Source organism: Danio rerio, chromosome 17 (genome assembly GCF_049306965.1).
Source record: "Danio rerio strain Tuebingen ecotype United States chromosome 17, GRCz12tu, whole genome shotgun sequence".
Lineage (NCBI taxonomy): Eukaryota > Metazoa > Chordata > Actinopteri > Cypriniformes > Danionidae > Danio > Danio rerio.
In genome coordinates, this window is record NC_133192.1 from 13619983 (window position 1) to 13640636 (window position 20654).

Below are 20654 nucleotides of genomic sequence, written 5' to 3' on the forward strand. Positions count from 1 at the left end.
AGATTAATAAAGGCACTAAGCCAAAAAGAAAATTAATGAATGAATGAACTATTGTTTAAAAAATCTTCTCTGTTAAACAGCATTTGGGAAATCTTTGAAAAATAATTGAAATTTCACAGTAGGGATCATAGTTTTGTTTTATACATTTTAATGCACACTTAGTTTATGAAAACATTTAAAGAAGTTAAGCTTTCCGTACTGCACTGTTACATGGAGATGAAATTAAAATATCTAATAAATATGAAGTATATAGTAGACACAATGTTTAATAAATGAACATGCATGGAGCTCAAAATTTAAACAAGCCTGTGTTGTTTTCTTTTTAAATTCTGTAGAAATTCGAATGTGATGTATTATATACAGGCCAGCTATTAAGCTTGCATACATGTTTGGACACCGCATAACCTGTGTTATCTGTTTTCACTCAGGTCTTTGTTAGTAAGGATGTGGCCCAGCACTTTGGGTTCGACTCAGCTGCTGCAGCACTGAAGGGTTTCAGTGGTCGACTGAAGAAGGGGTGAGTCTGTCTCCTAAAATGACCACTAGATGTCACTAGTGTTACAAAAATTATACTGACTTGATATTTATGCTCCAGAATCACCACCTAATGGGAAAGTTTCATTAAAAAAAAATCAAGAAATCTGTCATCATTTACGTTTGATTTCCTTCTTCTCTTAAACACAGTCGAAGATTTTTTTAAAAACTGCTGAAAACCACTGACCACCATAGTATTTGTTTATCCTAATATGGAAGTCAGTGGTTTCCATATTATTAAAAATATCTTTAAACACTCATTTTACTAGTTTTAGAATACATTTACTGACTTAATTATGCACAAATTCCCTTTATATTCTGTACACTTGGTTATGCATCAGAATCTCCGCTTAAAGGGAAAGTTCTGCCTAAATTCTGTCATCGTTTACTCACTTGTCACAAACCTGTTTGAGTTCCTTCTGTTAAACACAAACAAAGATATTTAGGAAACTTGAAAACCATTGGCTTCCATAGTATTTGTTTTTCCTACTATGGAAGTCGCTAGTTTCCATCATTCTTTAAATTATCTTATTATTTGTTTGCCAGAAAAGAAAGAAACTCATAAAGGTTTGGTATCATTTGAAGTAAATGGTAAAGACATTTTTGTTTTTGGATGTGTTTTTTTCCTAATTGTTACCTGTTTATATGAGTTTGATTGTGTATCCAGTGCCACCCTCATTTGTGCCTGGGCAGAAAAGGGAGCTGATGCCATGGGTCCGGACGGTGTGATCATCCATTCAGATGCATTTCCACCTGAGCAGCTTGTGGACACACTTGGAGCAGGCGACACCTTCAACGCTTCTGTGCTCTATTCACTTTCTAAGGGTAAGGATGCAGGTCTGATTCTGAAATACAGAGACAGAATGGGTTATTAAGCATGTTTACATGCACACTGTGTCCTCACACACAAAAAAAACTGTTTAATAAGCAAACCAATAACCTGTCAATGCAAGTAAAGCGCGTTCACAAGACTAATAAATCAGTTTATTTGATGTGATGTAATCATTTGGAAAACTGTCATGTTGTGTTGCATGAAATGAGAACATTTTTATTATACTTTAAGATCAAGAAAGTATCTGAGTTTACAGTTTATTTTTTATTCTGCAGCTAATTTACTTTTTCTGAACATGCTTTAATCAGCAGTAAGGATGCGTTCAAATCAGTAAGCAGGTTAATGTGTTTGAAAAATTGGTATGATGAGTCTTGGGTTAAGAAAGTGCATGTAAATAAACGTACTCAGTACTCTTATATGGACAACTATTTTCTGATATTAACACAGTTAAGATAATATTTTGATTAAGAATACCATGCCAATTGAGATTACCTTTATTTACTTTTACACTTAAAAGTAAACACAAATTGATTTAAGTTGTTGGGTATTTCTATTTTAGTCACATTATTAAAGTGCAATATACACCTGTGCATTTTAAACATGTTATTACTATCACATAGGATTTAATTTAGTTTTTTTTTTTTTTTTTTGCTAGAGAATACATAAGCAGTACCCTCATGACAAAATTCTGTAATCTATAGTAAATTACTACAACTGTTTTACCTTTTTAGTTGCTATTTTTATTAAACCATACTATTGTAAAGTACTTACATTAATCTGCTGTAGTTTTTCTGTGCTAATACAACAACTAACGTGACATAAATCACCCAATTCTGTATAAATACCATAATTCAGCAAAGTTTACTGTGGAAAACCCTAAAGTGTACTACAGAATTTATGACAGTTTATTTTCGTTAATACTACCCACATTACAAAAATACTGCAATTTATAGTAAATAACTACAACTGCTTTACCTTTTTAATTTTTCTTTTTTCTAAAACCATATTATAGTAAAGTACTTAAATATACAAGATTTCTTACAGTTTATCAGTTTACTTTAGTTAATACTACAGGTACCCACATTAAAGAATACTGTAATTTATAGTTAATTACTACGACTGTTTTACCATTTTAATGTTTTTATTTTTTAAACCATACTATAGTAAAGTACTTGAATTAATCTGCTGAGGTAATTATGTGGTTCTCATTTTAATACAACAACTATAGTGACATAAATGGCAAAATACTGTATAAATACCACAATTCACCACAGTTTACTGTGAAAAAATCTAAAGTGTACTACAGTATTTATTACAGCTTATTTTATTTAATACTACCCACATTACAAAAATACTGTAATTAATAGTAAATAACTACAACTGCTTTGACTTTTTAATTGTCATTTTTTCTAAAGCCATACTATAGTAAAGTATTTAAATATACTACAAGATTTCTTACAGTTTATCAGTTTACTTTAGTTAATACTACAGGTACCCACATTAAAGAATACTGTAATTTATAGTTAATTACTACGACTGTTTTACCATTTTAATGTTTTTATTTTTCAAACAATACTATAGTAAAGTACTTAAATATACAAGATTTCTTACAGTTTATCAGTTTACTTTAGTTAATACTACAGGTACCCACATTAAAGAATACTGTAATTTATAGTTAATTACTACAACTGTTTTACCATTTTAATGTTTTTATTTTTTAAACCATACTATAGTAAAGTACTTGAATTAATCTGCTGAGGTAATTATGTGGTTCTCATTTTAATACAACAACTATAGTGACATAAATGGCAAAATACTGTATAAATACCACAATTCACCACAGTTTACTGTGGAAAAATCTAAAGTGTACTACAGTATTTATTACAGCTTATTTTATTTAATACTACCCACATTACAAAAATACTGTAATTAATAGTAAATAACTACAACTGCTTTGACTTTTTAATTGTCATTTTTTCTAAAGCCATACTATAGTAAAGTACTTAAATATACTACAAGATTTCTTACAGTTTATCAGTTTACTTTAGTTAATACTACAGGTACCCACATTAAAGAATACTGTAATTTATAGTTAATTACTACAACTGTTTTACCATTTTAATGTTTTTATTTTTTAAACCATAGTAAAGTACTTGAATTAATCTGCTGAGGTAATTATGTGGTTCTCATTTTAATACAACAACTATAGTGACATAAATGGCAAAATACTGTATAAAACCCCAATTCACCACAGTTTACTGTGGAAAAATCTAAAGTGTACTACAGTATTTATTACAGCTTATTTTATTTAATACTACCCACATTAAAGAATACTGTAATTTATAGTTAATTACTACGACTGTTTTACCATTTTAATGTTTTTATTTTTCAAACAATACTATAATAAAGTACTTGAATTAATAATGCTATGGTTGCCATTTAGTAAAACCTAAAGTATGCCACATCATTTATTACAGTTAATCAGTTTACTTTAATTAATACTACAGTATGCTGTAGCATTCATTAAGAAAGTGTTGTAGATACTATAAAATATATTTAATAATACACTTAAATAATAAAATACTATAGTTTTTTTATGAGAGCAGTGTCAACTGTTTAACTGCAAAAAAGAAATTGTATCCTAAATCGTCTCTTTGCATGAATAGCCAAATAATGCCAAATAATTAACTCATTTACTGTAAAAGCACCAAAATCTTTTCTCTAATTACAAATGAAACACCCAAACTATAAAAGGCACCATAACAAATAAATACTGTGCAGTGATACATGAAATTCTGGAGTTAACATTAGATGGCATTGATTTATAATGTGTGATATTACTCGATCTATGCACTACTATCCACCTTTTTCTGTAATAGACTGTACTTGGGGTAGTTTGGGAAATAAAACACTTCATTCAATAATTCAATTCAATTCAATTCAGCTTTATTTGTATAGCGCTTTTACAATGTAGATTGTGTCAAAGCAGCTTCACATAAATGGTCATAGTAACTGGAACAGTGTAGTTCAGTTTTTAGTGTTTAGGTTCAGTACAGTTCAGTTTAGCTCAGTTCAGTGTGATTTAATAAGGTTGTGTTCATATTCATATACACAGTAAAAACTGAACGAGAGGTGCTTTATGTTGTATTTATCATGAAAATAACATTACAGTTACAATAGGTGCTTTAACATGACATTAGTACCATCATATCTGTGGTGAAGCTCTTTTCAGTTCACTGTATTTGTATTTTTCTTTGTATTGCCTACAGTACATTAATGTTTAATATGTCAATAATATTATGGCTTAAATACTCATTTTGAATGTTTTGGGTTATTCATGGTCTACTGAAAATAATTTGTTAATTCTAACAAGTTGCCTTTTGACATTGGATGGATGTACGGTGAGGAGAATAATGATACCTCATTGCATACAGTTTTTAATTACATTTCACTGATTGTTTGCAGATTAACAAAAGTTAGCTTCATAATTCACGCAAAGCATCATGGAGTGCAGGAAAAAGGTGGTTAACATGTAAAACGGGAACACGAAAGAAATATTCTAAAAGCAACTCACGTAAACACCTCATTCATAATATTGTCTACTTCAGAACAATATACTGACGTCCATGTAAACGTACTGATGTAAATCTGTTTCATTCTCTTTCTGCAGGAGGCAGCCTACAGGATGCTCTCACATTTGGCTGCCAGATTGCGGGGAAAAAATGCGGCGTCCACGGATATGATGGAATTCTACACTGAACATGCCGGAGAGGTGCACAGCTGGAATGTAGTGCAGACATACATATAGCGTGCCGATAAACTTAACTAGGGTTGTAATAAGCCACTAGTCATTGTCAAGGCATGGTGGTACTGCTAAATAGTGTTGTTTCACATAATTATAATAATAATGTAAATGCAAATGATATATTTAAATAATGAAGGTATACTGTACTAATGTTACTCTGCATAATTTAGATTAAATTAATTGAAGGAGACTTGTTTAGAACTCTTCACTCTGGGTTGACACTAATATTAAAATGTAAGTCAAATTAAATAATGAGAAAGACAATAAGAAAAATTTTATGAATGAAGCCGTTGGAGCTGTTTGTGCCAAGCAAAATGAAATGTTTAAAGTAAATATGATTTTTATTTTGTAAAAACAGTGATACTGTGAAATATTATTATTTTATAACTTTTAGTTAATAACTTTAGTTTACTTTTTGTTTTTAGCAGTCTTGAACCTTTAGTACTATGTGGATCTTCAGAAGAAATGATGATACTTTATGATAAATTACCATTACAAAATTTGCGGTTAGCATTCACATTTTATATTGTTTGTAAGGATGTATTAAAAAGATCACACTAAGTAATAAACTAATAATATTTTACTGTTTTTGATTTAACAATTTGATATACACTCACCGGCCATTTTATAAGGTCCACCTTACTAGTACCGGGTTGGACCCTCTTTTGCCTTCAGAACTGCCTCAATCCTTTGAGGCATAGATTCAACAAGGAACTGGAAATATTCCTCAGAGATCCATGATGTGAATCTCTTGTTCCACCACATCCCAAAGGTGCTATATTAGATTGAGATCTGGTGACTGGAGGCCATTTGAGTACAGTGAACTCATTGTCATCTTCGAGAAACCAGTCTGAGATGATTTACGCTTTGACATGGTGCGTTATCCTGCTGGAAGTAGCCATCAGATGGATACACTGTGGTCATAAAGGGATGGACTTGGTCAGCAACAATACTCAGGTACTGTAGGCTGTGGGGTTGACAATGCTCAATTGGTAATAATGAGCCCAAAGTGTGCCAAGAATATCCTCACACCATTACACCACCACCACCAGCCTGAACCGTTGATACAAAGCTGGATCGATTCATTTTTTCATGTTGTTAATGCCAAATTCTGATCCTACCATCCGAATATTGCAGTTAAAATCGAGACTCATCTGACCAGGTAACATATTTACAATCTTCTATTGTCCAATTTTGGTGAGCCTGTGCTAATTGTAGCCTCAGTTTCCTGTTGTTAGCTCACAGGAGTGGCACCCATTGTGGTTTTCTGCTGCTGTAACCCATCCACCTCAAGGTTCCATGTGTTGTGCGCTCAGAGATGCTCTTCTGCATACCTTGGTTGTATTGAGAGGTTATTTGAGTTACTGTTGCCTCTCTATCAATATGAACCAGGCCATTCTCCTCTGACCTCTGGAATCAACAAGGCATTTGCACCCACAGAACTGCCACTCACGTGATATTTTCTTTTTTTCTGACCATTCTCTATAAACTCTAGAGATGGTTGTGTGTGAAAATCCCAGTGGATTAGCAGTTTCTGAAAGACTCAGACCAGCCTGGTTTGCATCATTCTGATGCTCGGTTTGAACTGCAGTAGATTGTCTTGACCATGTCTATATGCCTACATGCTCTGAGTTGTTGCCATGTGATTAGAAAAATTGTGTTAACGAAGTTGAAGAGGTGTACCTAATAAAGTGGCCGGTGAGTGTGTATTTGATACAACAATGCAAATGCAGCTTTGGTAAACAAATTATTTTTTTACAGTGTAGATAAAAGGATAGTTCACCTCCCCCAAATAAATATTTTACACCCTCAAGTGGTTCCAGGATGTTTATGGGTTCTTTTTTCTGTTAAACAAAAACTAGAGGTCAATGGCTACCTGTTTACAACATTCTTCAAAACAAGTGAAGGATGAGTAAATGATGACATCATTTTATTTTTTGACTGAACTACCCCTTTAAATCAAGTAGAATTGAACTACTTTGATCCAAATAAGTAGTTTGTACTGGTAATGCTCAATTATCAGTTCATTATAAATGTTCCTAAAGCTGCATTGGAAAGCAAACATGTTAGCCTAACATCCAGCAGTGCTTTGATAAGGGTTATGAGGAGAGGTTGAGGGATATTGTTCTCTGATTGATACTGACGGGTTGGCAGCGGTTGCGTCTCTCCAGCAGTGGGGAGCTCAGGCCTGTGTGTTTGCACTGTATGCAGAGAGAAAGAGAAGGAGGAAGACAGCTGAATGTAAGTGCACAAAGATGAAAGACAAACAGGATACGTGACATTTTCCCACCCAATCCCATTTAGACACAGCTGGCCAGCACTACGCGGATTCTTGTACCACACCCAAATGTACAATAATGACACCCTGTCTGTCTGATAGAGCATGGTTGAAAGTTATGAGGAAAAACACACAAAACACACAACTTTCATACTTTATAACTTTTTTCATGTGGAAATACTAGGTAAATATTCAAATGCTTAAAAATCTTATTGAAAATCACTGATATAGTCTTGCGAAAATTATTTTAAATGATTGTTGGAGCAGCTTTTCCTTTTTCAGTTTTAAACGGCACCTATGATGAAAATCATCTTTTGTAAGTTGTCAATAAGTCTCTTTTTTTAATTTACTGATGTTCAAAAAGGATCCAAATCCCTCCTATTTTGTAGGCCCTCCGCAACGTGACATAGGAGTGCAGATTTTCTTGCCCATAGAATTGACAGCCTCTTATTAACATGTTTCCGTAATAACGCGTAAAATCATCAACAAAACAGGACGTGTGCAAAGTTACCAGGATTAAAAGATCTGTTCAGCTCTCTGTGATCATCAATCATCATCAAATGTGATCAAAAATGAGTTTTACAAGTGTAAAATATTTTTAAAACGCTGCATGTTTGTAATGAATTACAGCGATTTTGCCGTCTTTATCACCAAAGCAGCATGCAAGTACAATTATAGACGTTAACGTGGACGTTAAATCAGATTTATTTTGTACATTAAATTAACATATATGTTATGTCACTCAGCAGAGGATATTAAGTAATCTGTCACATTTGCTGAGCAAAAAAAGTGCAAAGTTAAACGAGCACGCTATATATATATATGTGTGTGTGTGTGTATGTGTGTGTGTGTGTGTGTGTGTGTGTGTGTGTGTGAGAGAGAGAACTTTACCTTGGGTCCATTCTTCGTACCTCGCTTAAATGATCTAAGATGATTTGACCGATCATGGATCTTTTAAACTTAACTGATCTCTGGCTAAACAAGTTCGCGAATCAGATTATAATGTCTGGATGAACTTATCTGAGATCTCAGAGTGTTGTGAAGGACAGATCTATCGAACCTCAAAATCATGATCAGCAATGCAATTATTGGCTGACGGCACAGCAGTGCAATGACATCATCCTATTAATATTTGATTATCCATGTGAGCAAAATTACATAAAATTCTTAGTAAACGGTTTGTTAAATATAATACGCAATAACTTTCCACCTTTGTTGTGGGCTGCAGGCTTTACACTTTCATGTGTCGAGTATTTAGCCATTTATTTAATTTTACATTCAAGTTTCTTAATCAGCGTAAGGAATAACTGGCTGTTTAAATTAATTTTGCATCAAAAGAGCATTTTGATATCGGTAATGTATACAACTTTAGCGAAGCATCAAATCACCGCCATATTTGCTGTTAAAACACGTATGTTGACTGCATAAATGATTATTCTTTTTTTTAAAGAAAAAAAAAAGTTAAATATTGTGCATGTCTATTATTATAAACAACGTGTACTAAAGCTTTTTGTACTTTCATTTCAGAGTTTTAGATTGCATAAGTTTTATACAATATTAATATATAATATTTATATATTTATATGTTATATAAACCTAAACTGAATATACTGTATATATATATATATATATATATATATATATATATATATATATATATATATATATATATATATATATATATATATATGTGTGTGTGTGTGTGTATTTGGTTATTTCACTACTTAGATAACCGTCAAACGGCATCTGGGTTACATTTTGAATTTCCACTTAGTAATAAACTTTTGGGACGACACTACATACATATACTATGCTCTTGAGTGTGTAAGTGCATAAGTACAAAGTGCATAAGTCAACCCAGGCTCTTTCTGAAAATGTACCTCTGTATACATTTCTGGGGAGCGCCAAATACGTCCAAGGAGCTACTTTTTTTTTGCTGTTTTTGTTTTCGCGAATCCACCAGAGGCTGCTGTGTACACTTTTTCAAATCTCAAATTTCTCTTGCGAGTGCCATTTGCGCCTTCTGTTCTTGCGTAAATTCACCAGAGGTCACTGTCTGACTGAATGACTCACCCTCCTCCTTCCCTAAACCTGGTTGTTTTCAAAAGCACTGATTGACCAGACCACCAACTTCCCTAAACCCAAACGACAGTTTTAAAAAGCAATCCAGAAAAGAAAAAGACCTCGCCTGATTTTACACATTATTAGATTTTTCCACAATCTCCCCCTTTTATTTACTTGTTTGTTTTATTTTTTGAATTTTGTTTGTGTCTTACCCGCTTTCTAGAAATGTTCTTTTCCGGACTCGAACCCTGTCGCCGTGGTCAACCCCTCTTAGCGTCTCAAGTCCGCTGACGTACATGCCGACCTACTGGAGAAACTAGTAACGGCAGGAAAGCAGTCCATACAGAGGTAAGCAGTCAGTTGGTAAGCATGAAAATGTAACCCAGGTTACTAGTGGGTAGTATACAGCAATAGAGCAAATAGAAATATAAGGAAAAAACATTGGCAGAATACTCGATTAAATAATATACATTAAAATTATTTACTTATATAAATAATTTATAATAGAGTATTATACAGCATTCAAGGGAATAGTGCTTTAGAATGACATCATCGTGCCTTACACTACAGCAGCAGATCAGCTTTCCAAACAATAACAAATCTCGCTTGTCTGTTAGCTTGTGTTTACCGTTGCTATGGTGATTCAGTGTTCGCAAGGGAAAGCAGAGATGTAAGTTGTTATATTAATAACAGCAGAAAACTATTAGATTTACATCTTTTAATGTTTTAATGCGTATTAACTGTGAAAATTGACCATTAATAAGATGCTGACATGATTTCAATCATATATTTTTAATGAAGGATTGAGAGAAAAAGACAAGATTTGTCTCTGAGAGTGAAATCTGCACACGAGTGCCACCTGGAGTTTTCCTATTTTTTTCGCTTTGATTTTGAATGATTTCCTTGGTGAGTTCGTGTTTTTATTATTTATTATTGTATTCATTATAACATGATTTAAACTAGTGTCGAAAAATGTGTTTCATTAATTAACCATTTGTTTGGTCTAGTAAAAACTCAAAGTATTATACACAGTATTATACAGAGTATTATACAAGTGATTGTGTAAAGTTTAAGTGAGAGAGTTTAAGTAAAATGCTGTCATTTGTAAAAAGAAAATGCCAAATAGGAGAGAGAAATAGGAAAAACACAGAAATTCAGCAGAGAGAAGCATATACATGGTTATTTACTGTTGCTGTTTATTTAGAAATGTGTTTATCTGAGATAATGCATACACTGTAAAATGCTAATGGTTTCTTTGGCCTTGTGTTTTCAAGGCCAGGTTTTTTTTTTTTCTTTTCCTTGGTTTTGTTCGTTTGTGCATCTTCTTCTGATTTTTCATCGGTGAGATGTTCTATTGACGTCAGTTGCTGGATGTGATCTGCTCTGGATTCGAATTAATTGAAGTTTGAACTCTTTTCTGGATTTGGATTGTCTCAACTTCCATCGGCGTGTCTAATTGTGGAGTTGGACTGGCGAGCCTCCCATTGAGTGGATTCTTTGGATACACCTGTTGAAAAGATACAAAGTAAAACCTATTCAGCGTCATGGTAGGAGTGTAAATTTACAACACACTCACAAGTGCAACATCCTGGATCTCTGGAACTGAATTTGCAACCTAGTTGTTTTGCAAAAGAATCTTTTTGAAAGTTTATCACCTTTACTGGACTTTTGGAACATTTTGAAATGTTTTAAGTGAATGTTTTATTTTCATTTTATTTTATTTGTACATTGTTCCTTTAGAGTGTTCATTCGATGAAATTTTTGAATCTTTATAGAGAGAGGTTAACTGGTTTAAGAAGGAAAATCTTGATTATATGTTAAATAATAATACAATTTTAATATTGTATTATTAATTTACGCTTACAAACCTTTAATATAATATTGTTATTAGTATATTAGTATTATATTATTGTTATAATAGTAACCAAAATATAATATTAGCCTTAACAATAGAAAAACAGAAAAAACAACAATATTAACTTACCTTATTAGTGATATAGCCTGTGAAGAAAGAGAAGTGTTATTAGAGAGTGTAAATAAGATTGAGGTCATTAGATAAGTGTGAAAAAATCTAGAATTTGTTTTATTTATTTTTATTTATTTTTATATATATTTCAGTGAACATTTTACAATACAATCTTTTATTATTCTTACCTCTGTGTCCGAGTCCTTCACTGTTGTTGTATCTTCTCTCTCTTTGGAGGAATTTAGACTTCTGAGCATCTGGTCCATTGATTAAATCTTATAATACATTTGTGTACCGAGGGTTACATACCAAAAAGTGGCGAGAGCCAGCCAGGAGAGAGATTGCAACAACAGTGTCTAATTACAGTATTCGAGTTCACTATAAATATTACAAATCGGAGAGAACTTTAACGTCATGGATATCATAGAAAAAGAGAATGTAAATATCTCAAAAGCAGTAATTGTGGGTGGAATGACACTGACTGAGACAGACTCAGATTTAGAGTCATGGCTTTTAAGATATGGTAGTATTAACCGACATCTTCTCATTGATGACCCTGATTGTGAGTTTCATCGACATGCTATCATAGAGTTTACACATAACTCCGCGATGAAAACATTGATGCCTCTTTTGCCTTTAACTGTAGTTAGCATGTCAAACCCAAGTACCACTTTTATGGTACGTGCTTTAAGCTGCATCTACCCCCATATTGCTAGTGATAGTGCTACTAATGGATATCTGGAGGAATTGCAAAACATTGCTAGTTTTAGTGGGAAATCCATTGAGGAAGTACTCCAAACAGAGTTACTGAAAATTAAATTTGGTCCTTCTCATGCTGAGTCACTACCTGTTTTGGATAAAAAGCTTGAATTTCCAAATGCAGCACGTTCTCAAATACTTGATCGTAGCACAGTCAGTTCACCAAATAGACTGCTGTCCCCAGTCATATCACAAAGTATGATTACTGAACAAACAGCTTTTCCTTCATCTAGAATTTCACAATTTCATGAAGTTGAATCAACAAATTCAAAAAACCTGTCCAAGGAAAACCTTAACCATAGAAGTACTAAACCCACAGTAACAGTGTCATCCCATCCAGCACTTACCATGGATATAATTGATCCTCCTAGCGTGCAAAAGGTAATAGTTGAGCACATTGTCCGCACAAATGACACAGCTCATATGCACTATACCTCTTTTCGCCTCCGATCTTTCTCTGGAAAAATTCCTAGACCTGTTAATGAGCCAGACTTTGACACTTGGCGTGCCAGTGTTGATCTCCTACTGACAGATCCTTCTATATCTGATTTAAATCGAGCCAGAAAAATCATAGACAGTCTGCTTCCCCCTGCTGCAGATATTGTTAAACATGTCTCCCCTAACAGTTTACCTGCAGTATATCTGGAATTGCTGGAGTCTGTATATGGCTCTGTAGAAGACGGAGATGAGTTATTAGCCAGATTTATGAATAGCTTCCAAAACAATGGTGAGAAGCCTTCAACTTACCTGCACAGATTACAAGTACTCTTAAGCACAGCTATTCGACGAGGTGGGATATTTGAAGAAGAGAGAAACCGATATCTTCTAAAGCAGTTTTGTCGCGGCTGTTGGGACAGTTCCCTCATTGCTGAACTTCAATTAGAAAGGAGAAAAGCCACTCCTCCTTCATTTGCAGAATTAGTAGTACTTATCCGTACAGAAGAAGATAAAAATGCCTCTAAAGAAGAAAGAATGAGAAAACATTTAGGGCTAAATAAACACTATCCTGCCCCCTCGAAATTCAGACTGTCAGCTCACCAGATATCTGCCCACCAAAGTGAAACGCAGGATGATCAAACTGACACATCTCTCGCAAAGCAAGTGTGTGAACTTCAAGCTCAAGTTGTTGCACTGCAAAAGCCTTCAAGCCAGAAAGAAAAGAAAAAAAATGCAAAACCAGATGAAGTGAGTGAGCTGAGAAATGTTGTCACTGAGTTACAGGCACAGATTACAGCCATGCAAACTACAGCCACTCCAAAAATTAAAAGTGATGTAGAAGCAACTGAAATTGCTGACTTAAAGAAACAGATTGCTGATTTAAAGGTTCAACTGACTGCCCCTGATATGTATAGAAACCGCACCAGAAACTTGCTGCCTGAACCTAGAGCAACAGATTGTTACAGAGCTAGTAAACTACCTGAAAGTAGACCTCGTCCGGGGTATTGTTTTAGATGTGCGAAAGATGGTCATCTTGCCAGCAGCTGTAGTAATGCTCCTGACCCTACTAAAGTTGCTGAGAAAAAACGCAAGTTAAGGGAGCGACAAGCCCAGTGGGATACCCAACAAGTAGCAATCATGAATCCTTTAAACTGAGGACGGTCTCTGTAGAGGGGCATACAGAGACTAAAAGAAATAATAATTGCCCTGAGAAACGTAAACAATTGTTCAACCAAAATGCGTGTGACGCACCCCCTTTGAGAAATTTACCAAGAGGATTAGTGGGAGTGAAGTGTACTGCCCAAATAACTGTTGGTGATAAAAGAGTTTCCTGCCTTCTGGACACAGGGTCCCAAGTAACTACTGTTCCCTGGTCATTTTATCAAGAGAATTTATCAAATTGTCCACTTAAATCATTGGACAACTTGCTGGAAGTGGAAGGGGCAAATGGTCAAACAGTGCCTTATCTTGGATATGTGGAATTGACTCTTAAGTTTCCCAGAGAGTTCCTTGGAACAGAGACAGAAGTGCCCACTTTAGCCCTGGTAGTCCCAGATTTGATGAACACTCCCCAAGTTCTAATTGGCACAAATTCATTAGATGCTCTTTACAGTAACTATGTCCAACAATCTGCTTCCTTTCCTCAATCTAACTTCCATGGTTACCGTGCAGTGCAAAAAGTTTTAGAAGCAAGATACAAACAAGCAAGTGCTGATGTAGTGGGCTGTATCAAATTCAAGGGACATGTTCCAGAGGTAGTACCTGCAGGATGTACAGTGGTTCTTGATGGACATGTTCTAGTTAATTGTCCTCACGTAGGAAAATGTGTAGCTCTAGAGTCACCAACTTCACCCGCTTTACCTGGTGGTTTGCTAGTTGCCAGCTGTTTGCATTCCTTACCCAGCAAAAGGCATCAACAGTTACCAGTTGTGTTACGGAATGAAACTCAGACCGACATTACCATCTATCCCAGAACTATAATTGCTGAATTGCGGGCAGTCCAAGAAGTAATAAAGAGTGGGCCAGTAAATTCCAGCACTGTCAATAAAGAACTTTGTGCTTGTTCCAATCTCAAATTTGACTTTGAAAATTCCCCATTGACACCTGAATGGAAGAAACGAATATTGGATCAATTAAATTCCATGCCTGAAGTCTTCGCCTTGCATGACTTAGATTATGGACATACAAACAAAGTCACTCACCGAATAAAGCTTAATGATGAGACTCCTTTCAAACACAGACCTCGACCCATACATCCTCAGGACATTGATGCAGTACGAAAACATTTGCAAGACTTGTTAGCAGCTGGAATTATCCGAGAGTCAGAATCCCCCTTTGCCTCCCCCATAGTAGTTGTAAGAAAGAAAGACAATTCTGTACGTCTTTGCATTGACTTCAGAAAGCTGAACTCACAAACCATTAAAGATGCCTATGCCCTGCCAAATCTGGAAGAGGTCTTTTCAGCACTAACTGGTTCGAAATGGTTCTCTGTCCTTGACTTAAAATCAGGATATTATCAGATTGAGATGGAGGAAGCTGACAAAAGTAAAACTGCCTTTGTGTGTCCCTTGGGGTTCTGGGAGTTCAATAGGATGCCCCAAGGCATTACCAATGCCCCAAGTACGTTTCAAAGGCTGATGGAAAGATGCATGGGTGACTTGAATAGAAAAGAGGTGTTGGTCTTCATCGATGATCTGATCATTTTCTCTGAAAGTTTAGAAGAGCATGAATCAAGGCTGATGCACGTTTTGAAAAGGCTCAAAGAATATGGACTGAAGCTATCGCCTGAAAAGTGCAAGTTTTTCCAGACTTCTGTTCGATACCTTGGTCATATTGTATCAGAAAATGGAGTGGAGACTGATCCAGTGAAAATCGAGGCCCTAAAAACCTGGCCAAGACCAAGAAATCTCAAAGAATTACGATCTTTTCTGGGATTTTCTGGATACTATAGGAGGTTCATTCAGGATTATTCCAAGATAATCAAACCCCTTAATGACCTCACAGTAGGGTATCCACCTTTTCAAAAACGTCACCTACAAGAGAACAAGAATAAGCAATATCTGGACCCCAAAAAGGAATTCGGAAACAGATGGAATCAGCCCTGTCAACAGGCCTTTGACATGATTATTGAGAAACTCACCTCTGCACCTGTTCTGGGATTTGCAGACCCAAAGCTTCCTTATGTTCTGCATACTGACGCCAGTACCACTGGGCTTGGGGCAGCCTTATACCAGAAACAAGAGGGACAAATGCGGGTCATTGCTTTTGCAAGCAGAGGGTTGACAAGAAGTGAAAGCCGGTATCCAGCTCACAAGCTAGAATTTCTAGCTCTTAAATGGGCAGTCACATCTAAATTCAGTGACTATTTGTATGGAACAGAATTTGTGGTCGTAACTGATAGCAACCCTTTAACTTACATTCTGACATCTGCAAAGCTTGATGCTACCAGTTATCGCTGGTTGTCAAGTCTGTCCACTTACAATTTCAAGCTCCAGTATAGGGCTGGAAGTCAAAACTGTGATGCAGATGGCCTTTCAAGACGACCACATGGTGAGCTTTTAGATGACCCTGCATCCCAGAAAGAGAGAGAGAGAATTAAACAGTTTACCCTTCATCATTTAGATGAATTTGGAGTTGAAGATTCTCTTATCCTCCCAGAGGCCATAAAAGCCATCTGTGATCGACATCAGATTGGAAATTCCTCACATAAATGCAAATTTTCCAACCCTTCCATTGCCCTTGTTGAGTCCTTAGCCCTGCATGCAGATGTATTACCAAATGAGTTTGAACAAGAAAATGAGCATGGTCTTCCAGTCATTCCTTACCTGTCCAACGAAGAGTTAAAGAGACAGCAGAGAATGGATCCTGATCTCAAATTCATTATTGATTGTTTACAGCGGAATGAAAAACCTTCTAGTTCAAAAGACCAGTCGCTTGCTGTTACTCTGTGGATAAGGGAATGGAGCAGATTAGAATTAAGGGATGGATTGCTTTATAGGAAGAAGCAAGATCAGGAAAGCACTCACTATCAATTAGCCTTACCTGTAGCTTTACGTGGAACAGTGTTGAAGAGTCTCCATAATGATATGGGACACATGGGCATGGAGAGGACACTTGACCTTGTCAGGACCAGATTCTTTTGGCCAAAAATGTCATCATCTGTGGAAGAGAAAATTAAGACATGTGAGAGATGTGTACGTAGAAAAGCGTTTCCTGAAAAAGCAGCTGAAATGATGAACATCAAGACTACCAGACCATTGGAGTTGGTCTGTATGGACTTCTTGTCTTTAGAGCCAGATCAGAGTAACACCAAAGATATATTAGTTATTACAGATCACTTCACCAAATATGCGGTGGCTGTGCCTACCAGAAACCAGAAGGCGCAGACTGTGGCTAGATGTTTATGGGAAAACTTTCTAGTACATTATGGATTTCCAGAAAGACTGCACAGTGATCAAGGACGAGATTTTGAGTCAAGCCTCATCAAAGAGCTATGTCTCATCGCAGGTATACACAAAGTGAGAACTACTCCTTACCACCCAAGAGGAAATCCAGTGGAGAGATTCAATAGGACCCTTCTCCAAATGTTGGGTACTCTTGAAAACAAAAAGAAGTCATGCTGGAAGGAGTTTGTCAAGCCTTTGGTGCATGCCTACAATTGCACTCGAAATGATGTAACAGGATACACTCCCTATGAACTTATGTTTGGTAGACAGCCCAGGCTGCCAGTCGACCTAGCCTTTGGGTTACCTGTGGATCGTTCTACCAAATCCCACTCTCAGTATGTAAAAGATCTGAAAGAAGGTTTAAGAGAGAGCTATGAAATTGCCATCAAAAACTCTGCAAAAGTAGCCCAACGTAACAAGCGCAGATTTGACAAACATGTGGTTGTTTCTACTCTTGACGTGGGAGATAAAGTCCTTGTGCGAAATTTGAGGCTAAGAGGCAAGAACAAACTGGCAGACAAATGGGAACCAGATGTCTATGTAGTTATCCGTAAAGCTGGAGATCTCCCAGTATATGTAGTCCAGCCTGACGGAAAGACCGGTCCAGTTCGAACTTTACACAGAGACTTACTTCGACCTTGTGGATATTTGTCTGAAAATGAAATTGAAGAAATGAGTCCTCCAAATGTTCAACGTAAGCCCAGAACTAGGTCTAGCTCTGCTCTAGAATATGCTCCCAAAGAACATCAAATGAGTGATCAGTCAGAATCTGAGGATGACTCTCTATATATTAGAAATGCAGGACGCCAGTTGGAATCCATTACAACGACTGTGTTACCTTCATCACAAAGTCCAGTGCTTGTAAGGAACTTACCTGGCATAGAGCCCATTGAACCACTCCCTGTCGTGGTGAACCCTGAAAAAGAAACCTTACCTGATTCCAGACTAGAAGAAGACTTAACAGAAAATCAAAGAGATGATGTCAATGAGAATTTCTTACCTGTGCTGAACCCTGCTGATATTGACCCCAAAGAAATTGAACCTGAAAGAAGTGGAAATAGTGTTGAAGGACAGATCCATAGAAGGGCGCTTGAATTAGATCCTGTTGATGTATCCCATTCTAATGATCAAAATCCACATGTCAAAAATGTTTCAAGTAACCAGCCAATAGTGGATGAAGACCTAGATACAAGTGGCCCTAGACGCTCAAAAAGGCAATGTAGACCTCCTAATAAGCTTGAATATCATAAACTAGGAAATCCCTTGACACTAGTCATTCAGTCCTTACTACAAGGTCTGAGTTCTGCCTTTACCACATCGTTAGAAGAACCCATACTCACTAGAGATCAGCCCTTTGTTGTGCCAGACCCTTTTCCAATTGCAGTGACAACCCAACCCCGTACATGCCCGAGGACGTGCCTGAATTCAGGGGGGGAATGTGTAACCCAGGTTACTAGTGGGTAGTATACAGCAATAGAGCAAATAGAAATATAAGGAAAAAACATTGGCAGAATACTCGATTAAATAATATACATTAAAATTATTTACTTATATAAATAATTTATAATAGAGTATTATACAGCATTCAAGGGAATAGTGCTTTAGAATGACATCATCGTGCCTTACACTACAGCAGCAGATCAGCTTTCCAAACAATAACAAATCTCGCTTGTCTGTTAGCTTGTGTTTACCGTTGCTATGGTGATTCAGTGTTCGCAAGGGAAAGCAGAGATGTAAGTTGTTATATTAATAACAGCAGAAAACTATTAGATTTACATCTTTTAATGTTTTAATGCGTATTAACTGTGAAAATTGACCATTAATAAGATGCTGACATGATTTCAATCATATATTTTTAATGAAGGATTGAGAGAAAAAGACAAGATTTGTCTCTGAGAGTGAAATCTGCACACGAGTGCCACCTGGAGTTTTCCTATTTTTTTCGCTTTGATTTTGAATGATTTCCTTGGTGAGTTCGTGTTTTTATTATTTATTATTGTATTCATTATAACATGATTTAAACTAGTGTCGAAAAATGTGTTTCATTAATTAACCATTTGTTTGGTCTAGTAAAAACTCAAAGTATTATACACAGTATTATACAGAGTATTATACAAGTGATTGTGTAAAGTTTAAGTGAGAGAGTTTAAGTAAAATGCTGTCATTTGTAAAAAGAAAATGCCAAATAGGAGAGAGAAATAGGAAAAACACAGAAATTCAGCAGAGAGAAGCATATACATGGTTATTTACTGTTGCTGTTTATTTAGAAATGTGTTTATCTGAGATAATGCATACACTGTAAAATGCTAATGGTTTCTTTGGCCTTGTGTTTTCAAGGCCAGGTTTTTTTTTTTTCTTTTCCTTGGTTTTGTTCGTTTGTGCATCTTCTTCTGATTTTTCATCGGTGAGATGTTCTATTGACGTCAGTTGCTGGATGTGATCTGCTCTGGATTCGAATTAATTGAAGTTTGAACTCTTTTCTGGATTTGGATTGTCTCAACTTCCATCGGCGTGTCTAATTGTGGAGTTGGACTGGCGAGCCTCCCATTGAGTGGATTCTTTGGATACACCTGTTGAAAAGATACAAAGTAAAACCTATTCAGCGTCATGGTAGGAGTGTAAATTTACAACACACTCACAAGTGCAACATCCTGGATCTCTGGAACTGAATTTGCAACCTAGTTGTTTTGCAAAAGAATCTTTTTGAAAGTTTATCACCTTTACTGGACTTTTGGAACATTTTGAAATGTTTTAAGTGAATGTTTTATTTTCATTTTATTTTATTTGTACATTGTTCCTTTAGAGTGTTCATTCGATGAAATTTTTGAATCTTTATAGAGAGAGGTTAACTGGTTTAAGAAGGAAAATCTTGATTATATGTTAAATAATAATACAATTTTAATATTGTATTATTAATTTACGCTTACAAACCTTTAATATAATATTGTTATTAGTATATTAGTATTATATTATTGTTATAATAGTAACCAAAATATAATATTAGCCTTAACAATAGAAAAACAGAAAAAACAACAATATTAACTTACCTTATTAGTGATATAGCCTGTGAAGAAAGAGAAGTGTTATTAGAGAGTGTAAATAAGATTGAGGTCATTAGATAAGTGTGAAAAAATCTAGAATTTGTTTTATTTATTTTTATTTATTTTTATATATATTTCAGTGAACATTTTACAATACAATCTTTTATTATTCTTACCTCTGTGTCCGAGTCCTTCACTGTTGTTGTATCTTCTCTCTCTTTGGAGGAATTTAGACTTCTGAGCATCTGGTCCATTGATTAAATCTTATAATACATTTGTGTACCGAGGGTTACAAAAAGAAACGGCGTCATACCCTCACATAGAGTTAATCTACAGAAATGTATATAGGGCTACGTTTTCAGAACCTATATTGGCATAAGCGCCTAGTTTATAGTGTGCCATTTGGGTCGCAGCTCATGTTTCATCCCACATTTACTTGTTGAATTTTCTGTTTCCCTTGGAATTACAGTACGCTTCAATACAGAAGTAAAA

General features: G+C 35.5%; 2 protein-coding genes and 2 long non-coding RNA genes across 8 annotated transcripts in view; 2 read left to right on the plus strand and 2 right to left on the minus strand.

The window, feature by feature from the left end:
• Nucleotides 1-5361, plus strand: part of khk (ketohexokinase) — a 14816-nt gene extending 9455 nt beyond the window's left edge. For all 5 annotated transcript variants that reach the window (NM_001002636.1, XM_073927197.1, XM_021467144.2 and 2 more), the window contains 3 exons: nt 429-517; nt 1202-1359; nt 5037-5361. In NM_001002636.1, coding sequence (NP_001002636.1) covers nt 429-517; nt 1202-1359; nt 5037-5125 — 336 coding nt within the window. In that variant the 3' untranslated portion in view covers nt 5126-5361. The remainder of the gene's footprint in view (nt 1-428; nt 518-1201; nt 1360-5036) is intronic.
• Nucleotides 4296-10128, minus strand: LOC141378524 (uncharacterized). Its single transcript, XR_012393246.1, has 3 exons — nt 10077-10128; nt 9726-9829; nt 4296-7372 (listed from the first exon to the last, which is right to left on the minus strand). It is a non-coding gene; the product is annotated as an uncharacterized lncRNA (long non-coding RNA).
• A 20-nt stretch (nt 10129-10148) lies between these two features.
• On the plus strand, nt 10149-13831 carry LOC137488159 (uncharacterized). Its single transcript, XM_068214675.2, has 3 exons — nt 10149-10183; nt 10315-10419; nt 10788-13831. Exon 3 carries the CDS (start codon nt 11894-11896, stop codon nt 13829-13831), a length of 1938 nt encoding a protein of 645 aa, XP_068070776.2. The 5' UTR covers nt 10149-10183; nt 10315-10419; nt 10788-11893.
• A 5808-nt stretch (nt 13832-19639) lies between these two features.
• Nucleotides 19640-20425, minus strand: LOC141378523 (uncharacterized). The gene is made up of 3 exons (XR_012393245.1): nt 20339-20425; nt 20169-20185; nt 19640-19691 (listed from the first exon to the last, which is right to left on the minus strand). It is a non-coding gene; the product is annotated as an uncharacterized lncRNA (long non-coding RNA).
• Between the last annotated feature and the right edge of the window lie 229 nt (nt 20426-20654).